The 15,936-nt window shown below is 32.6% G+C and overlaps 1 protein-coding gene across 1 annotated transcript; it reads left to right on the top strand.

Annotated features, from left to right (window-relative positions):
* The first annotated feature begins 3,788 nt into the window (after positions 1-3,788).
* Positions 3,789-10,823, top strand: LOC18590457 (uncharacterized). Its single transcript, XM_018126564.2, has 5 exons — positions 3,789-5,354; positions 5,438-5,674; positions 5,804-6,070; positions 9,726-9,773; positions 9,910-10,823. Exons 1-5 carry the CDS (start codon positions 4,014-4,016, stop codon positions 10,582-10,584), a joined length of 2,568 nt encoding a protein of 855 aa, XP_017982053.2. The 5' UTR covers positions 3,789-4,013; the 3' UTR covers positions 10,585-10,823.
* The last annotated feature ends 5,113 nt before the right edge of the window (positions 10,824-15,936 follow it).

Consider the following 15,936-nt stretch of genomic DNA (forward strand, 5'->3'; position numbering starts at 1 on the left):
GGATACAAAGATCTTTTCCTTAAGTTGAAACTTAGAGACAAAGGTTACTCTTGTATGCTTAACGAGGAAGATTGGGAGAGAGCAAAAAATCTTGCTGACAAGTTGGAAATGTTTTTTATCTCACTACTTTTTTTTCTGGGACAGAGTATCCTACTGCAAATTGTTTATTTGTCAAAGTTTGTAAACTTAGAATTACAATTGTGAATTGGATGTGCTCTGATGATGTGACAATTAGTGCAATGGCAAAGAAAATTTTGATAAGTTTGAAAAATATTGGAAGAATATTCATATTGTGCTAGTTGTGGTGATTATCTTGGATCCTACGTATAAAATGAAGGTGGTTGAGTATTATTTTCCTAAAATTTATGGTGGTGCTGCAAATTATGAGATTGAAGAAGTTAGAAAAACTTGTTATGACTTACGTCAAGAATACCAGAGTAGATCCACCAATATAAAACTAGAGTCTTCTTAGAGTTCATTCGCAACAACATTTGATGAATCACCCGAATCAGATGATTTGTATAAATTTCTTTATTCTTCTACTGATGGGCATGTGAAGTCAGAATTGGATCATTATTTGGAAGACAAAATTTTACCATTCACTAAAACTTTTGGTATTTTGAATTGGTGGAAGACAAATGAGATAAGAATCCCACTTTGCAAATGATTGCTAGAGATTTTCTTGCTATTCCTATTTTTACAGTTGCATCTGAGTCAACCTTTAGCACTGGTGGGAGAGTGGTGAGTGACCATCGAAGTAGGCTTAAACCATACACTTTGGAGGCATTGATGTGTATTCAAAATTGGTTGAGGAATGAAACGAAAGGTAAATAAACTCATATTTTTATTTCATTTCTTTTCTTTAGAAAGTATCTATTATCCCAAGTGTTATATATATTCTTATTTTTTTTATTTGTGTAGGATCATGTATAACAAATGAAGATTCAATTGCCACGCTTGTTGACACCAACACGGAAGAAGATGATTGAATTGTTCATGAGCTTGCCTTATTGTCAATTTGTAATGTTGTTTAACTAGTTGTTTGGATATTTATTTTAATTATTTAAGTTTATGTTGTTGTCGTTTGGATATATGTGCTTGGTTATTTAAGTTTATGTTATTTGTTTGGATCTTTAGTTATTTAAGTTTATGTTGTTGTTTGGATATTTATGTATAGTTATTTAAGCTTATATCGTTGTATGGATATTTATTTTTAGTTATTTAAGTTTATGTTTAAGATCTTTGTTTTTTATTATTTAAATTTAAATTTTATTATTTTTTATTAATTTAATTAGTAGTTAATTTTATAAAATACATAGAGAAATATTATTGTTTATGTATACGAGTTCAGGTAATTAGATACCCATGAAGAAGATTTTAATAATTTTTTAATCTAATTGAGTTTTTAAACGAGTTAGGATAATTATAGGATAGTAAAAATATAATAGGGTTGGGGTTATGGTAGCAATTTTTAAAATTATTCGGGTAATTAATAGGGTTAGGGTAATTGATTTTTTATAAGATTAGGATCAGGTATTTTGAAATTATAGGGTACTTGACTCGTTGACATCCTTAAGAGGATTTGGAAAATTAGAAATCTTCAAATCTGGCATGGAAGTTGGAAGAAAGGAAAAAGAAATGAAAAGAGTGATTTTTTTTTTTTGCTTTCTCAAATGTGCTTGTTAGAAAAAAAAATGTAAAGAAGATTATTGTTTTCATAAATTGTTTGGTAACACCGGCAAGTTGGAGAAAGAAAATAAAGGCTTGATTTGAATAATATTTTTATTTTTTGTTTTTCTTTTTTAAAAATTAATAAAGAGCAAAATATAAAAAATAACAATGAATAAATTACAAAAAAATCAACCAAACACAGTTTAAAATTATTGTTTTTCATTATTATTGTACGTTTATGGGTAGATATAAAAGGATTTTTTTTTAAAAAAAAAATCAGTATTATAAATTGAAAACACTTAATTCAGCTTTTCTGTATTTTCATTTTCTTTTTACTCATCTACATCATGTATAAAAAACTATATTCTTTATACGTTTTTACCTTAATACTTTTTTTAAAAAAATTCAATTTATATCAATATATAATTATTATATAAATAAAAAATTCATCATTTTAAAAGAGTAATTACATGGTTTGATTTTGACGATATAAAAATAAATCAAACATCAAGTCAGGGATTAAAAGACCACGGAGGGAGCACACGGCCCAACGGTGCTTGACGGATTGACTAAGTAGCTAAAGGACTAAACGTCAACCCGAGGGACAAGAAGTGAGACAAAAGGATTTGGGGGTTCTAATGGAAAATGGCAACATTAGGTTTTTGCTAGAAACTCGCGTAATAATAAAAGTTACCTTTAGCGACCCCCAAAGCTACCAATTATTCTTGTCTACCTCCCCTCGCGCACGTCTAACGATTCCCTAGCTTTTGGAATTGAAAACTATTTCCTCCATTTCTACCCAGCTTATCTCATCTTTTATCAGTTCCTCAACTCACGTTTTTATGCCGTGTAAATGGAATCAAAATAACCACGTTTCCCGCTTTGAAAATGGAACCGGTTATGACTCAACAACTTCTTACGTACAACTAAATATAAGATTTATAAAATCTACTGAGGATGCTTTTTGGAGTAAAAAATTAGAAATTATATAAAGACTTTTGCATATATAATTAAGTTCCTTTCTTCTTCTTTTTTTATCTTTTTCTTTTAACACTTGTAAATTTTGCTTCTTAAAAGAAAAATTAAGAGATTGAGTATCATTGCTGTCGAAACTCAACAAGATAATTGCGTTTTGTCTATATAACTATACACAACGCGAAACAATTCATCCCTTTTATGGCAAAGTAGTAGTGAACATCAAACTTATTTATCCTTAATTTTAATTTGAAATATCGTCATATTTAGTTTATATATTTATATACATATACATACATACATATATGATGCAATAGCTTAGGATATATATCCATTTATGCTGAAATTATCTTTGCAATCAAGCTATAATGAGATAGTTCTTTGTTACAAATTATTATATGATGTAATTGATTAGGATTTGTACACCCTTTTTTGCTGTAACTATTTTTGTAATCTAATAGCTTTTTGGTACATATCATTACATGATATAACTGATTAGGATATAAACCCTTTTTTACTGTAATTATTTTTAATCTAATTATGATAATAATGAAACAATATATACTAACACAACCAATAAACAATATATATATATTTAATTTATTAAATTATGTATCGATACTTCGTGTGCGAAAGAATTGATTCCATTATAAAACTTGATAAAAACATTTATTTAATTAAAAGTGATATGGATAAAAAATCAATGTGACACAAATTTAATAATAAAAATAAAAAATAATTATTTTTATGTATGTAATTAATGAGAATTAAGTCAATAAATTTTGTGTATAGAAAATATATAAATTGTAATAAATAATTTATTAATCATAACATTAAAAAATAAAATCAATATTAAAAATTTTATTATGTAAGATCAAATTTGAGTAAAAATTTCTTAAGACTATTTCTCGTATCTCATCCCAATTATAAAATAACTTAATTTTACATAAACTCGGAATACTGATCTATGTACAATCCCTATTGCCGCGTGAGGTGTCGGTCAACTGAAAAAGCTCCTGGCCTAAGTTGAATATGGTGGGAGCAAAACTCAGACAGCCCTTTCCAACGCTGAACAAAACCGCGTGCGCGTGAAAACTCACGTGGTCTTCTTCCATTTTTAATTTAATTTAGTTTAGTGAAAGTCGTCCGGAGAATCCCAGAAACCAAACCGGGCCTCCCTCCCTGAGCTGCGGCTTCTGAATAACAGCTTTATGTCACTGACGATGGCTGAGTTTCCAATACCTCCACGCTTCTCGGGTTGCTCCTAACGCGGTTTACTAACTAAACCTTTCAAACGAAACAGAGGCCGATTTGATTGCAACAGACTAAATTTTGTTGTGGGAAATCACTTTGATATTCGGACTGCCATGTCGTTTCCAAGTCAAGAAAGTCAGAGCGAGTTCAACCACTGCCCAGATTTAACCGCTATGGTTCATAATGTAGATCAGACTCCTTTAGCCATTTCTCCGGACGACTTGACCCAGAGGTCCATGAACTCTCAGTTTCATCCTGACGTTGAAGTGGAGACCGGTTCTGTGGCACAGAATGGAGATGGGAGTAGTAGTTGGGGATTATCTTTCTCAGACATGCCGTTGGATTCATATTGGAAAGACCTTGATGTAGACCTCAGTTCTGTGGCACAGACTGAAGATTTGAGTCCGATATCGACATCTAAAACAGACACGCCGCGGCCAGGAGGAGGCAATGCTAATGAGTTACCCCAGCAGTTCAATTCCTCTGACCAGCCATTGAATTCACTTGCTGGGAATTTAACTGCTGATCAGCTGGTGAACTCTCACGGAGACGTTGAAACGGAGGTACGGTGTTCTGAACCAAACCAAAGCCACCTGGATCATGAAGAAAGACCATCTGATCAAGCTTCAAATGGACAAAAACAAAGGGGTCGTAAACCAAGGGTAACACCAGTGGAAAAAGCAAAGAACCAACTTGATCAAGCAGGAAATCACTTTGATGTTCGGACTGCCATGTCGTTTCCAAGTCAAGAAAGTCAGAGCGAGATCAACCACTGCCCAGATTTAACCGCTATGGTTCATAATGTAGATCAGACTCCTTTAGCCATTTCTCCGGACGACTTGACCCAGAGGTCCTTGAACTCTCAGTTTCAACCTCACGTTGAAGTGGAGACTGGTTCTGTGGCACAGAATGGAGATGGGAGTAGTAGTTGGGGATTACCTTTCTCAGACATGCCGTTGGATTCATATTGGAAAGACCTTGATGTAGACCTCAGTTCTGTGGCACAGACTGAAGATTTGAGTCCGATGTCGACATCTAAAACAGACATGCCGGGGCCAGGAGGAGGCAATGCTAATGAGTTACCCCAGCAGTTCAATTCCTCTGACCAGCCATTGAATTCACTTGCTGGGAATTTAACTGCTGATCAGCTGGTGAACTCTCACGGAGACGTTGAAACGGGGGTACGGTGTTCTGAACCAAACCAAAGCCACCTGGATCATGAAGAAAGAGCATCTGATCAAGCTTCAAATGGACAAAAACAAAGGGGTCGTAAACCAAGGGTAACACCAGTGGAAAAAGCAAAGAACCAACTTGATCAAGCAGGAACATCAGCTAAAGCTCGCAATGGACAGAAACGAAAGTCTCGTCAACCAATAATTCGCACAGAAGAGCAAGAACATGAAAGAAAAAGGAAAAAAAATGAATATGATAGACACTACCGGGCAGACATTAAGGTAAAAGAAATCCCTCTATTCATGTCCCGTTTGAGTTAAAGGATTTCACTAAATTTTCTTTGCTTTCTGTGTTGCAAATGGAGAATGAGTTAACGGAGCTGAGGGGACTCAAGGAGAAAATTGTGACAATAGTGTCCGAGTTAGAGGGGATTGATCAAAAGGGTTCACAGATTGACCGCGTGAGCCCTGATTTACAAAAAGGCCAACAGGAAGTGGTAGGAAACGATATGTCCCAGCAAGTAATAATTGATTCTGCCGATCGAGTTCCACCGATTTGGGCAAATGAAGTCCCAGTATCCATCTCGTCGGATAAATACGAGGTAATTAATGTGCTGTAATTTTCCCTAGTTACTATCACAGCAGTTTAATCAGTTGCTTTTAACTTGAACTTTGACTTGCATGGTCATGTTAGTTGAACTGATGTCAAGATGTACGATTTTTCTGACAAGGAAATGGAGGCCGACTGTCGTAGACTACAACGAATGAAATCCAAGTATGGAGAAATTGAGAAAATTGAATCCATGTTGGATAAATTCAAGAATTTGGAAGCCGAGTCACGTAGGTTCAAGCAAATAAAGCTCTTGTTTGGTGGAGTTGATGAAATTGAGCGCGAAATAAATAGGCTTAAGAAAATAGAGCTGCAGCTCGACAAATATAAGCAAATGGAGACCACAAGGGAAATGGACTCCTTTCAGGCATCTCCTGGTAGGCTTCAGGTATATTGTCTTGCTCGCTATCTTTCGTTTTGATCTGGTGAAAGGTTAAAATTCAACACTCTCATAGTCTCATTCTTCCACCCTTTTTATGATCTGCTTATATATTTCCTGTTTTTCCATCCCCCAGATCTGTCTTCGGATGGCCTCTTCATTGAACTTACACTCATATCACTAACATTACTTTTTTGGACACGAATTAATGCTGTGAGTTAATTATTTGCTGCACTGGAATGTGCCAGCAACTGGAGATTGATCAATCATGCTGTTATGAAAATTGTCTAAGAAACAATAAAGATAAAACTAAGAGAAATCAAGCAAGTAAAAAAATATAATAATTTATATGGTTCGGCCTCTTATCTACGGAATGCAATTATTCTTTTATTATTGAGAAATTAAAGTACAATAAATTAACCTCTATAGTTTCCCAAACCAACCCAAAATCTCTTACACACTCTTTCTCAATAACCTTGCAAGAACACTCACCCAAACTACTTTAACTTCACCTAGAGCAAAAGATAGAGTTACAAGGTATCTCTCTCTAAAGCTCTCAAAGCACTACTTGCAATTCTTAAAGTCTAAAGATCCACTTTTATAGTATAAAAGTCCAAAGTGTAATGTGATTATGACTCGATGTGGAATAAGAAATTTAAAACTATACAATTACTCAATGTTGTACATAAATAAGAATCCTAATCAAATAAGATCTAGAATTCTAGTCAACCTAAAACTCAACAAATCTCCACTTTTGACTTGAATTCAAACTCCTTAAACCTCTTCCACCAATCGTACTTAATTACAATTTCCTAATTTCATCTATTTTTCAACACCCTGAACAATTCTCCAAGTATAAGACTTTCCCAATCATTAGCCTTTATAATTACTACAACTACACATACCGAATCAAATATAGTCCAACACTCGATTCCATAAAACGGCCAGTGCACTTGTGTAACTATCAAGTCAATGGCACTAATTGACTTCGGAAAGGACCTTTATGACCCTTTCAATTCACTACTCACAAGATTTTTCATCTTTTCACCATCGTCTACACCATGGGAACCTTTCATCACCTCATCGGTAAATGAAATCTTACTTTGATAGCTACCATCTCCTGTGCACTGTTCCCATCTTTTCAAAACCTCACATTCTAGACGATATAAGTCATTATACAAATTCCCCCTCATCAGGACCATGTCGTCTTGTGTGACTTTTACCACTCCATCACAAACAGAATATCCATACCTTTTGGAGTCTAACAGGCTCAATGATATTAGATTCTAACACATCTATGAGTCATAGACCACACCACCCAAAGAATGCACAACTTCATTAAAACTTTTGATTTTCACCACTCCAAGACCCATGACCTTCACTATTGACTTATTACCCAAAGTAAAATTCCAAGCCACCCCTTCTTGAAGTAAATCAAAACAATCTTTTTGATAACATATGTGAGTTGCAGAAGCAGAATCTAAATATCAATCAAAATTTGCATCCATATTTTCTGATATTGCAAGGACATCACAATCATCACAATCATACTTTCATCCCTTTTTGTACGACAATCCCTTTTTGTACGACAATCCCTTTTAATATGTCCATACCTTTTACATTGAAAGCATGGGAGATTGTTGGATCTAGACTTACCACCCTTAGATTCCATACCGGTTGACTTCTTCCTACGAACCTCAGTTACCAATACCAAGCCACTTGGATATCTATCCCCTTCTTTACTTTTCTTTCAAGCTTCACGAGACATTAACGTTGCTTGTGCTTGTTCTAACATTATTGTATCCATCCCACATATCAGAAATTCCACAAATACCTCATAGGAGTCTTGAAGCAAAGTCATGAACAACAGTGCCTTTGCTTCTTCCTCCACTTTTACATCAACCTTTTTCAACTGATCAATGATATCATCGAATTCATTCATATGCTTCATAAGGTCTCCATTTTCCTCTATCTTTAAGCGATATAACTTTTGCCTAAGCTGCAACTTGTTGGAAAGGCTTTTTGCCAAGTAAATCTTCTCTAACTTTGCTCACAACCTTGGAGCAAAATCCTCATCAATAACATGGTTAAACACATTATCTCCAATGCAAAGCCAAATAGTGCTCACACACCTTTGCTCTAACTCTGCCCATTCAACATCAGGCATGTCATTTGGTTGCCCTTCTTTTTTTCTTAGTAAGAGGCGCATTAAATCTTGCTACACAAGAAGATCTTTCATCCTTCTCTACCACTGCGTGAAACTAGTCTTCCCATCAAACTTCTCAATTGAAAAATTTATAGAATTAGTAACTTTTGACATCCTTGTTGAATCTTGAATTTACCGAACCCGAAGCTCTGATACCAGTTTGTTATGAAAATTACTTAAGAAACAACAATGATAAAACCTAAAGAAATCAAGCAAACAGAAAAACACAAAAATTTATGTGGTTCGGCATCTTGCCCACTTTCACAAAGTGAAATTGTTCTATTATTATTGAAAAATTAAAGTACAATAAATTGACCTCTATGATTCTTAAAACCAGCCTAAGATCCCTTGCACATTTTTTCTTAATAACCTTGCAAGAACACTCACCCAAAGCACTCTAGTTCCACATAGAGCAAAAGACAGAGTTACAAGATGTTCCCTCTCTAGAGCTCTCAAAGCTACTTGCAATTCTTAAAGCCTGGAGATCTATTTTTATAGTAAAAAAGTCCAAAGTAGAATGTGATTAAGACTCGACGTAGAATAAGAAATTTAAAACTATATAACTATTCAATGTTGTACACAAACAAGAATCTTAATCAAATAAGAACTAAAATTCTAGTCAACCTAAAACTCAACACATGCAGACAGCAAAAGGTGGCTGATCTTGATCGATTCGAGCAAATGAAGACTATGAATAATGGAATTAAGAAAATGGAGTTTATGTTGGATAAATTCCCTAAGATGGAGGCCGCGTTACAAGAATTCGAGCAAATAAAGTCTGACTTCGGAGGAATTTATAAAATCAAGGCCGGAATATATGAGCTTAAGAAAACTGAATCGCAACGCGACAAACAAAAGGAACCGCAATTCTTTACAAAATCTCCTGGTAGTCTCCAGGTCTGTCTATCATTTTATAGATGAACAACAATGGGTAGGAGGCTAGATCAAAAATGTGTGACAATAATATAAATTTTTCGCTATATTTTGTAAAAGGGTTAGAGAAAGGAAGTAAAAAAAAGCCAAAGGAGAATAATGTTTTATTTCTTCTTTCCTCCCCTTTAGTGGGAAGAAAATAAAACGAATGGACACTTTTTTAACGTTTTTATATCTAATCTTTTTAAAAGTGAAATTAATGAATAAACAATAAAAGAAAGGAATATATTAGATATTTTTTAAAATTTTCAAACATATTTTATAAAAATATTCTAATTCAAAATAAATAATGTCTATATTTTTTAAATTAAAATTATATAAAAGTTTTCAAATAAATAATTAATATACAGAAGCTCAAAATTAATAAGAAACATTAATAGAGTGCTCTTTTACTATTATTATTATTATTATATTGAAAGTAAAGATCAGTAAGTTACATTCTAAAGTGTGAGACCAAAATGGTATGTTCCCCAAATTTTAAGGATCATGGAAATAATTAACTCTATTCTATAATTTGCTTTCCAGGAGCAGCGTGGGATGCATTCATTAGACTTGAATAGCGACTCTGATGTGGTATGGTTATTGCGTTAATTGCACACACTTTCGTTTGTTGAGTGAGGTTCCGTATGTTCATTTTTTAATTTATTTCTGCTTTACACTAGTTTGTTTATTGTATTGATCTTTTCTCCGACTTGTGTTGATTGTTTAGGCCTCAGATGATGGAATTAATCTAAAGCCCCCGGCCGCTGTGGGGTGTTCAAAGACAATACATGACATGCAGTATTCTGATGCTCTTGTCACTAAATTTATGGCGAAGCTTGATGATGACAACGCTGTGAGCAACGTGGATCACTCCAGCTTTAAAGATTTAGATGGAGAGTGCGAAAAAGTTGGCAAGTATAATATCCCACTGTCTCTGGTCTCGACTGCAAGGGATATCATCAAGGCCAAAGATGATATCACGAAACAGAGTAGATTTGGTCATTGTGTTATTGAGCCTGCTTATATTTTGCTTTGTGCTACAACCAAAGAGATGAGAAATTTGCCGCCTGAACAAGTTACGGAAGAGATTATGTTAAAGTGGAGAGATGCAATCAACGATGCTAAAGGTCTTAGATGTGATACGGAATTTGCTATGAAATATTTGAGAAAATTTGCTCAAGGTTACTTTGGTCTCAAAGCAAACAATGACCGGAAAAACTTGGAACGGAGGATGACAATTCTAAAGACCGAAGAAGAAGTCTTGAAACAGGAGCTTCAAAAGAAGACAAGTGAGATGAAGTTCCTGAAATCCAAACAAGAAGACTTAACATCTGAGCAATGCAAGGATTGTCTGGAATTCAAGAATCAAATTTTAACAAAAACTATTAGACTTTTTGATTAATTGGTTCTATGTTTTTTTTTTCTTTTGAGTGATGGTAGGCCATACATCAGGTACAAAGCAGAGAAGTTGATACCAATTAGCGGTAGAGACTAGAAAATAGGTTGTGTTTGGTACTTTACAATGCAATGTGATTACAGGTAATGTGATTACAAACAATATAATTGTAGAGAAAATAACATTACAATATTTGGTATGCAAGCAAAATAATGATTAAAATGCAGGAAAGATAACACCGCAATATTTGGTTTACAAGTACTTTACTGGTAATGTAATGTTAATTTTCAAAATTATCCTTATTTATTAAAATGCAAGTTTAATATACTTGTATTTTTTATTGTTAATTTTTATATAATATCATATCTTAAATATATTTTTAATGTCATATATTTTATTTTTATTTTTAATATAATTTTTATATTATATATTTTATTTTAATTTCTTTTACCTATATTATATAAATTTTAATTTCTTATATTTTATTTTATTTTAATTTTTGATTTTTATATTTTATATTTTATTTTAATATTTTTTATTTTAATTATAATGTTACAAAATATTTTTAACAAGGTAATAAAGTTGAAGAGTAAAAGTGTCTTTAAGAATATTGGAGAGTGTAATGTAATGTGATTGCATTAGTTTTGGATTACAATTACATTACATGCCTTGGTTGTAATGTGATTGCATTGCGATCTTACATTGCAGTGATTTATTACAAAACACACACTGCAATGTAATTTAATTGGGTACATTGCAGAGAATGTGCTCTCACTTCTGTCGTAGCAGGCGCTACCTTATATTTACTAACTTTCTATCCGAATGCTACTTCTGCAGAGGTTAGAGTTAAAAGGGATGCCATTCTCTGGTACCTACACCAATCGTTGTATGATTTATAAATACCACATTTCCTCACAAAAAGAATGGATTTGTACCATTGAATTTTGCTTTTGTTGTTTGTGCTTGATGAATTATTATACTCGTGCGTCATTTTGAAAGCACATCATGTAAAATAGCCAAGTTTTTGTTATTTGAATTATTGATTGTAATCTTGTTAACAAGCATCATGAATAGATTTTATTGACAAGATATTGTGAGATGGTAAGATTCATTAAGTTATTTCATCAATTTATTATTATTTAAATTGTAAACTATATTTGAGTATTTGATTTATTGATTGATGCATGATCTCTTTATCTAAAAAAGAGGGTTCAAACCTCCCTCCTCCAATTAAGAAAAAAACTCCAAACAAATTGAAGATAACAATCATAAATTAACGACCTACTGTGAATTGAACTGTTGAAAATAAATTATGCCAATTAGTACTGCCCATTTAATATGAAGCCACGGATTTAAAATTAAAAATCACATCGATTTGAAGAACTCTGAAGTTCAGAATTTTGGGCTAAGATGAAGCTAAGGATAACCCATTATGAATGAGATCATTTCAACATGATCCAGCTCATTTAATATGGCTCTTTGACACCCATTCGAGCCCAATGTCTTACGGCTGTCTGTCATCTCCAGTACCCCAATTCTACACCTGACTCGGTTCAGTCATCAAGGGCCTTCAAACCTTAATTACTCTTTTTTTTTTTTCTTGTCCTCTTTAGTCCAATTGAGAGTGGCTTAAATTTCCAATTCATTTCCAGGTAATTAATTTCAGATTTAAGAAACCCCCTTTCCAAATGGGTTTCTTTTAAATCTTGTTTAACTTTCCAAATGGGTTTCTTTTAAATCTTGTTTAACTTTTCTTCTTTCTAATTTTTTATTTATCTTTATACTTAAAAAGCAATATGTTTTCCTTGTTTTACGTTCATTTTATTGATTCTTGAAGTGGGTTTTTGTCTGATATACGTATATGCTTTGGTCATATGAGAACATTAAGCTACAATAATTTCAGGCTTGGCTCTATGATTCTTATGGTATAAGACATGGTACATTTGCATCACTTCACTTAATTCTGAATTATGAATTGTGTGAAGGAGCTATGGTTTTCAATGTCATATCTTCTGTTTTATTTTGCAAAAATGTTTTCTATTTATATATATATTATGGTTCTTGTTTTTTCCCTTTGTATCTTTTGTGATGGGACTAACAATACATGATGTATATTCTTTTTGGCTAGGCATATTGATGATGTTATGTCCTTTATGCGATTCATTGCCCTGAACCACACATAATGCTCTTCAGGAGATTTCTAGTAGTTAGTTGATTTTGATTACTAATTTATTCTCTTTAAGAATTATTTTACAACTTAATGCTACATAGAAAGTAATAAGAACAATTGAAACAAATGAAATATTATTTTATGCAGAATAGAACAATTATAGCAAGTGAAGTATTATTGCATACAAAATAATTAAAACAAGTAATGTATTATTTCACGTAAAACAATTAGAGTATATAGAATACAATTTCATACAAAACATCTTAAGTTTAAATTGTTGCATTTATAATATTTTATATTTTTACTACATAAAGAATAACAAAGTTTATTATAGCGGTGTAAATTATAATTTTTATCATATTTTTAACATTTTATATCACTTATTAAAAAATAAAGTACTAAAAAATAAAAAATTATAAAAAAAGAATATAACAATAAATATTAAAAAAATGATATGGACATACTAGCTCGTGGCTCAAGTGCCGCAAGGTGCAACATAATTCAAGCCACGAGCTACATCACAATCAAGGCCGTCAGCAATAACATAATTTGCTCGCGGTAAGTACACTACAACCTGCTGACGGCACAAGCCGCGAGTTACAAGCTAAATGGCGCTTGGTAAAAATGAAAAATAGTGCCGCGTGCATAAATAAGCAACTTGCACCCTGCAAGTACCGCACGCAAGAGAACAACTTGCTCTCGGTGAGCACAAATAGAAAAACCCACCCAATATCTGATGAATAAGTATAAGAAATATTTAATTAATTACTCTCAAATACACACGTAAAATAAAAAGAAAAAAACATTTTAAATGAGTAGTTGTCAAGTTGGCAAATTATGACACTAGGCTCAAAAGTAATTTTTGTTAAAGACCCACTTTATTGGAGCTTTTCAATTCCATCATGATATTCGATAAAACATGAAACATTGTATTTAGCAATAATTTTTAATCATGCAAGGATAAAGATAGTACTTGTACTTTACTTTTAAATATTCTCATTATCTTTTCGGAAAAAAATAATGTACATTCTTTTAAAGATAAAAAATCTGTTTTGTGCCCTAATATTTTTTTCCTTTCAAATTTGATTTACTTTTCTTTTAAAATTTTAAAATCTTTATTCTATTTACAAGTTGTATTATATCGCCCTAACTTTATACATGAAAAATTTCTAAATCTTATAATAAGAAAATTTTCATGTAGGGGACAACAAACAAGAAAATACACTAATGATTTTTGATAAAAAGAAAACAATTTAAAATTTTTCTTATGATCATCTAAAAAACAGAAAGCCATTTCCTCACTCTAAATATTGCATAAGGTGTTATTGTGTAAGGCGTTACTACTTAAAGAGCTATGGCATAAAATGTATTGCCTAATACATTACAAGCGTTAAAGCGCAAAGTGTTACAATACATGGTGTTACAGTATAAAGCATTACTATACAATGCATTATAGTGCAAAATATAACTTTTTCCTAAATTAATGCATAATAATTTTTTAAATAAGAATTTTTATGTAAGGGGTAAAATATAGATAGTTGATTTGAGCTATTAACTTATTCTCTTTAAGAATTGTTTGACAACTTAGGGTTATACAGAAAACAATGAGAACAATTAGAACAAGTAAAGTACTAATTCACGCAAAATAACTAGAGCAAGTGAAGTATTACTTCAAGTAAAACAATTAGAACAAGTAACGCACTGCTTCACTACAAATAACTAGAGCAAGTAGAGCACTACTTCATACGATATAACCAATGCAAGTTAAATAACTACTTCATACAAAATAATCACTTCACACTAATAGCGGTGAAAGCAACTCGAAATAAGTGATAGGGTTCACGAATTACTTTCATCTTGGAATGTTTTGAAGAGTTTGGTTTGGTGGCTTAGATATATGAAGGTAGTTAAGAGGTCTTTCTCTTAACCTTTTCCTGGAATACAAGTATTTTTTCCTTTTACCTTGTTCTATTATCCTTGTTCACGTACACCTTTTTCTTTGAACTCCTTCTTGTATAGCTTTTTATGTATATCTTTTCTCTATTTTGTACTTTTTGCTCGAGAATTACTTCAACGACCACATAATGAGTTTTTAACCTTTACTCATTATATGCAATAAAATCACTATTTTAATATCCATATAATGGGTTATAGTAACGGTTACTCACATTAAAACTCTTCATAATAATACCATTGATTACACACATTAAAGCTTATTCTTGAATAACAGTCACTTCTGGCACTATATAGAACCTCCACAATTCATTTGAAGGAACTTCACTTCTCTTTAACTTCTCTCTAATTCTCTTCTATGTTCTCTAGCTATGCTTTTCTTGTTCTCTTTCGTCTGTCACAATACTCAGTATTTTAGGAACTACTTCAATCTTTTTCTTCGCCGTTTCAATTGCATCCATTTTACTTATTTGTAACACTTCTTTTTCCTATCACAAGAACCACCTTTACACCTATCAACTATCAGCAGCAATAGGAGAATCAGGCCCAGCAACCCATGCTTGCTAAGTAATTAATATTAGTGTCCATTAATCAGTATCTAGAAAATGGATGAAAAAGAAAAAAAATATTTATCAGTGTTTACGCATGGCATAGACAGTTTGGATGTCTTGGAATTCCGAGTTTGTAGTTTAATTCTCTATTGTGGGAGAATTCCATGTTAAGGCTTGTCTCATGCTCTTTCCACTACGGTGTGGATGACATAATGTCCTTGCTACTGCATCTTTAGATATAAAAATGCTTCAGATCTGGTGCACTGCTTAAATGGAGGTGATTAAAATTCTTCTTGAATGGTCACATGGATTTCACTTTTATATGATGTAGCTCTCCAAGATCACAGGACTTAAATGATTCCTATGTTTTTCGATCTTGATTTTTCCTCCTAACACTACTTTGTACACTCAATTGTTTCGTGATCTAGTTTACTCCCCATTTTAAGTGTCTTTCTTAATGGATGAATTTCCAGGTTATAAAGTGGGATCTGTGTTTAGGGGAAAAAAAAAACAAATAATCAAATTCTATGGAAATTGGAAAGCTCCATAACAGAAGTGAAAAAATTGTATTCTCCTCGTTTTAATATTATCTTTTTCATTTCCACTCCAATTACGATTTTTCTTTTTCTTCCTTTTGTCTATCTCATATTCCACCTCACCTCACCGGCTACAAAATCCGATCGC

This window comes from Theobroma cacao, chromosome 9, assembly GCF_053813885.1.
Source record: "Theobroma cacao isolate CCN51 chromosome 9, ASM5381388v1, whole genome shotgun sequence".
Classification (NCBI taxonomy): Eukaryota; Viridiplantae; Streptophyta; class Magnoliopsida; order Malvales; family Malvaceae; genus Theobroma; species Theobroma cacao.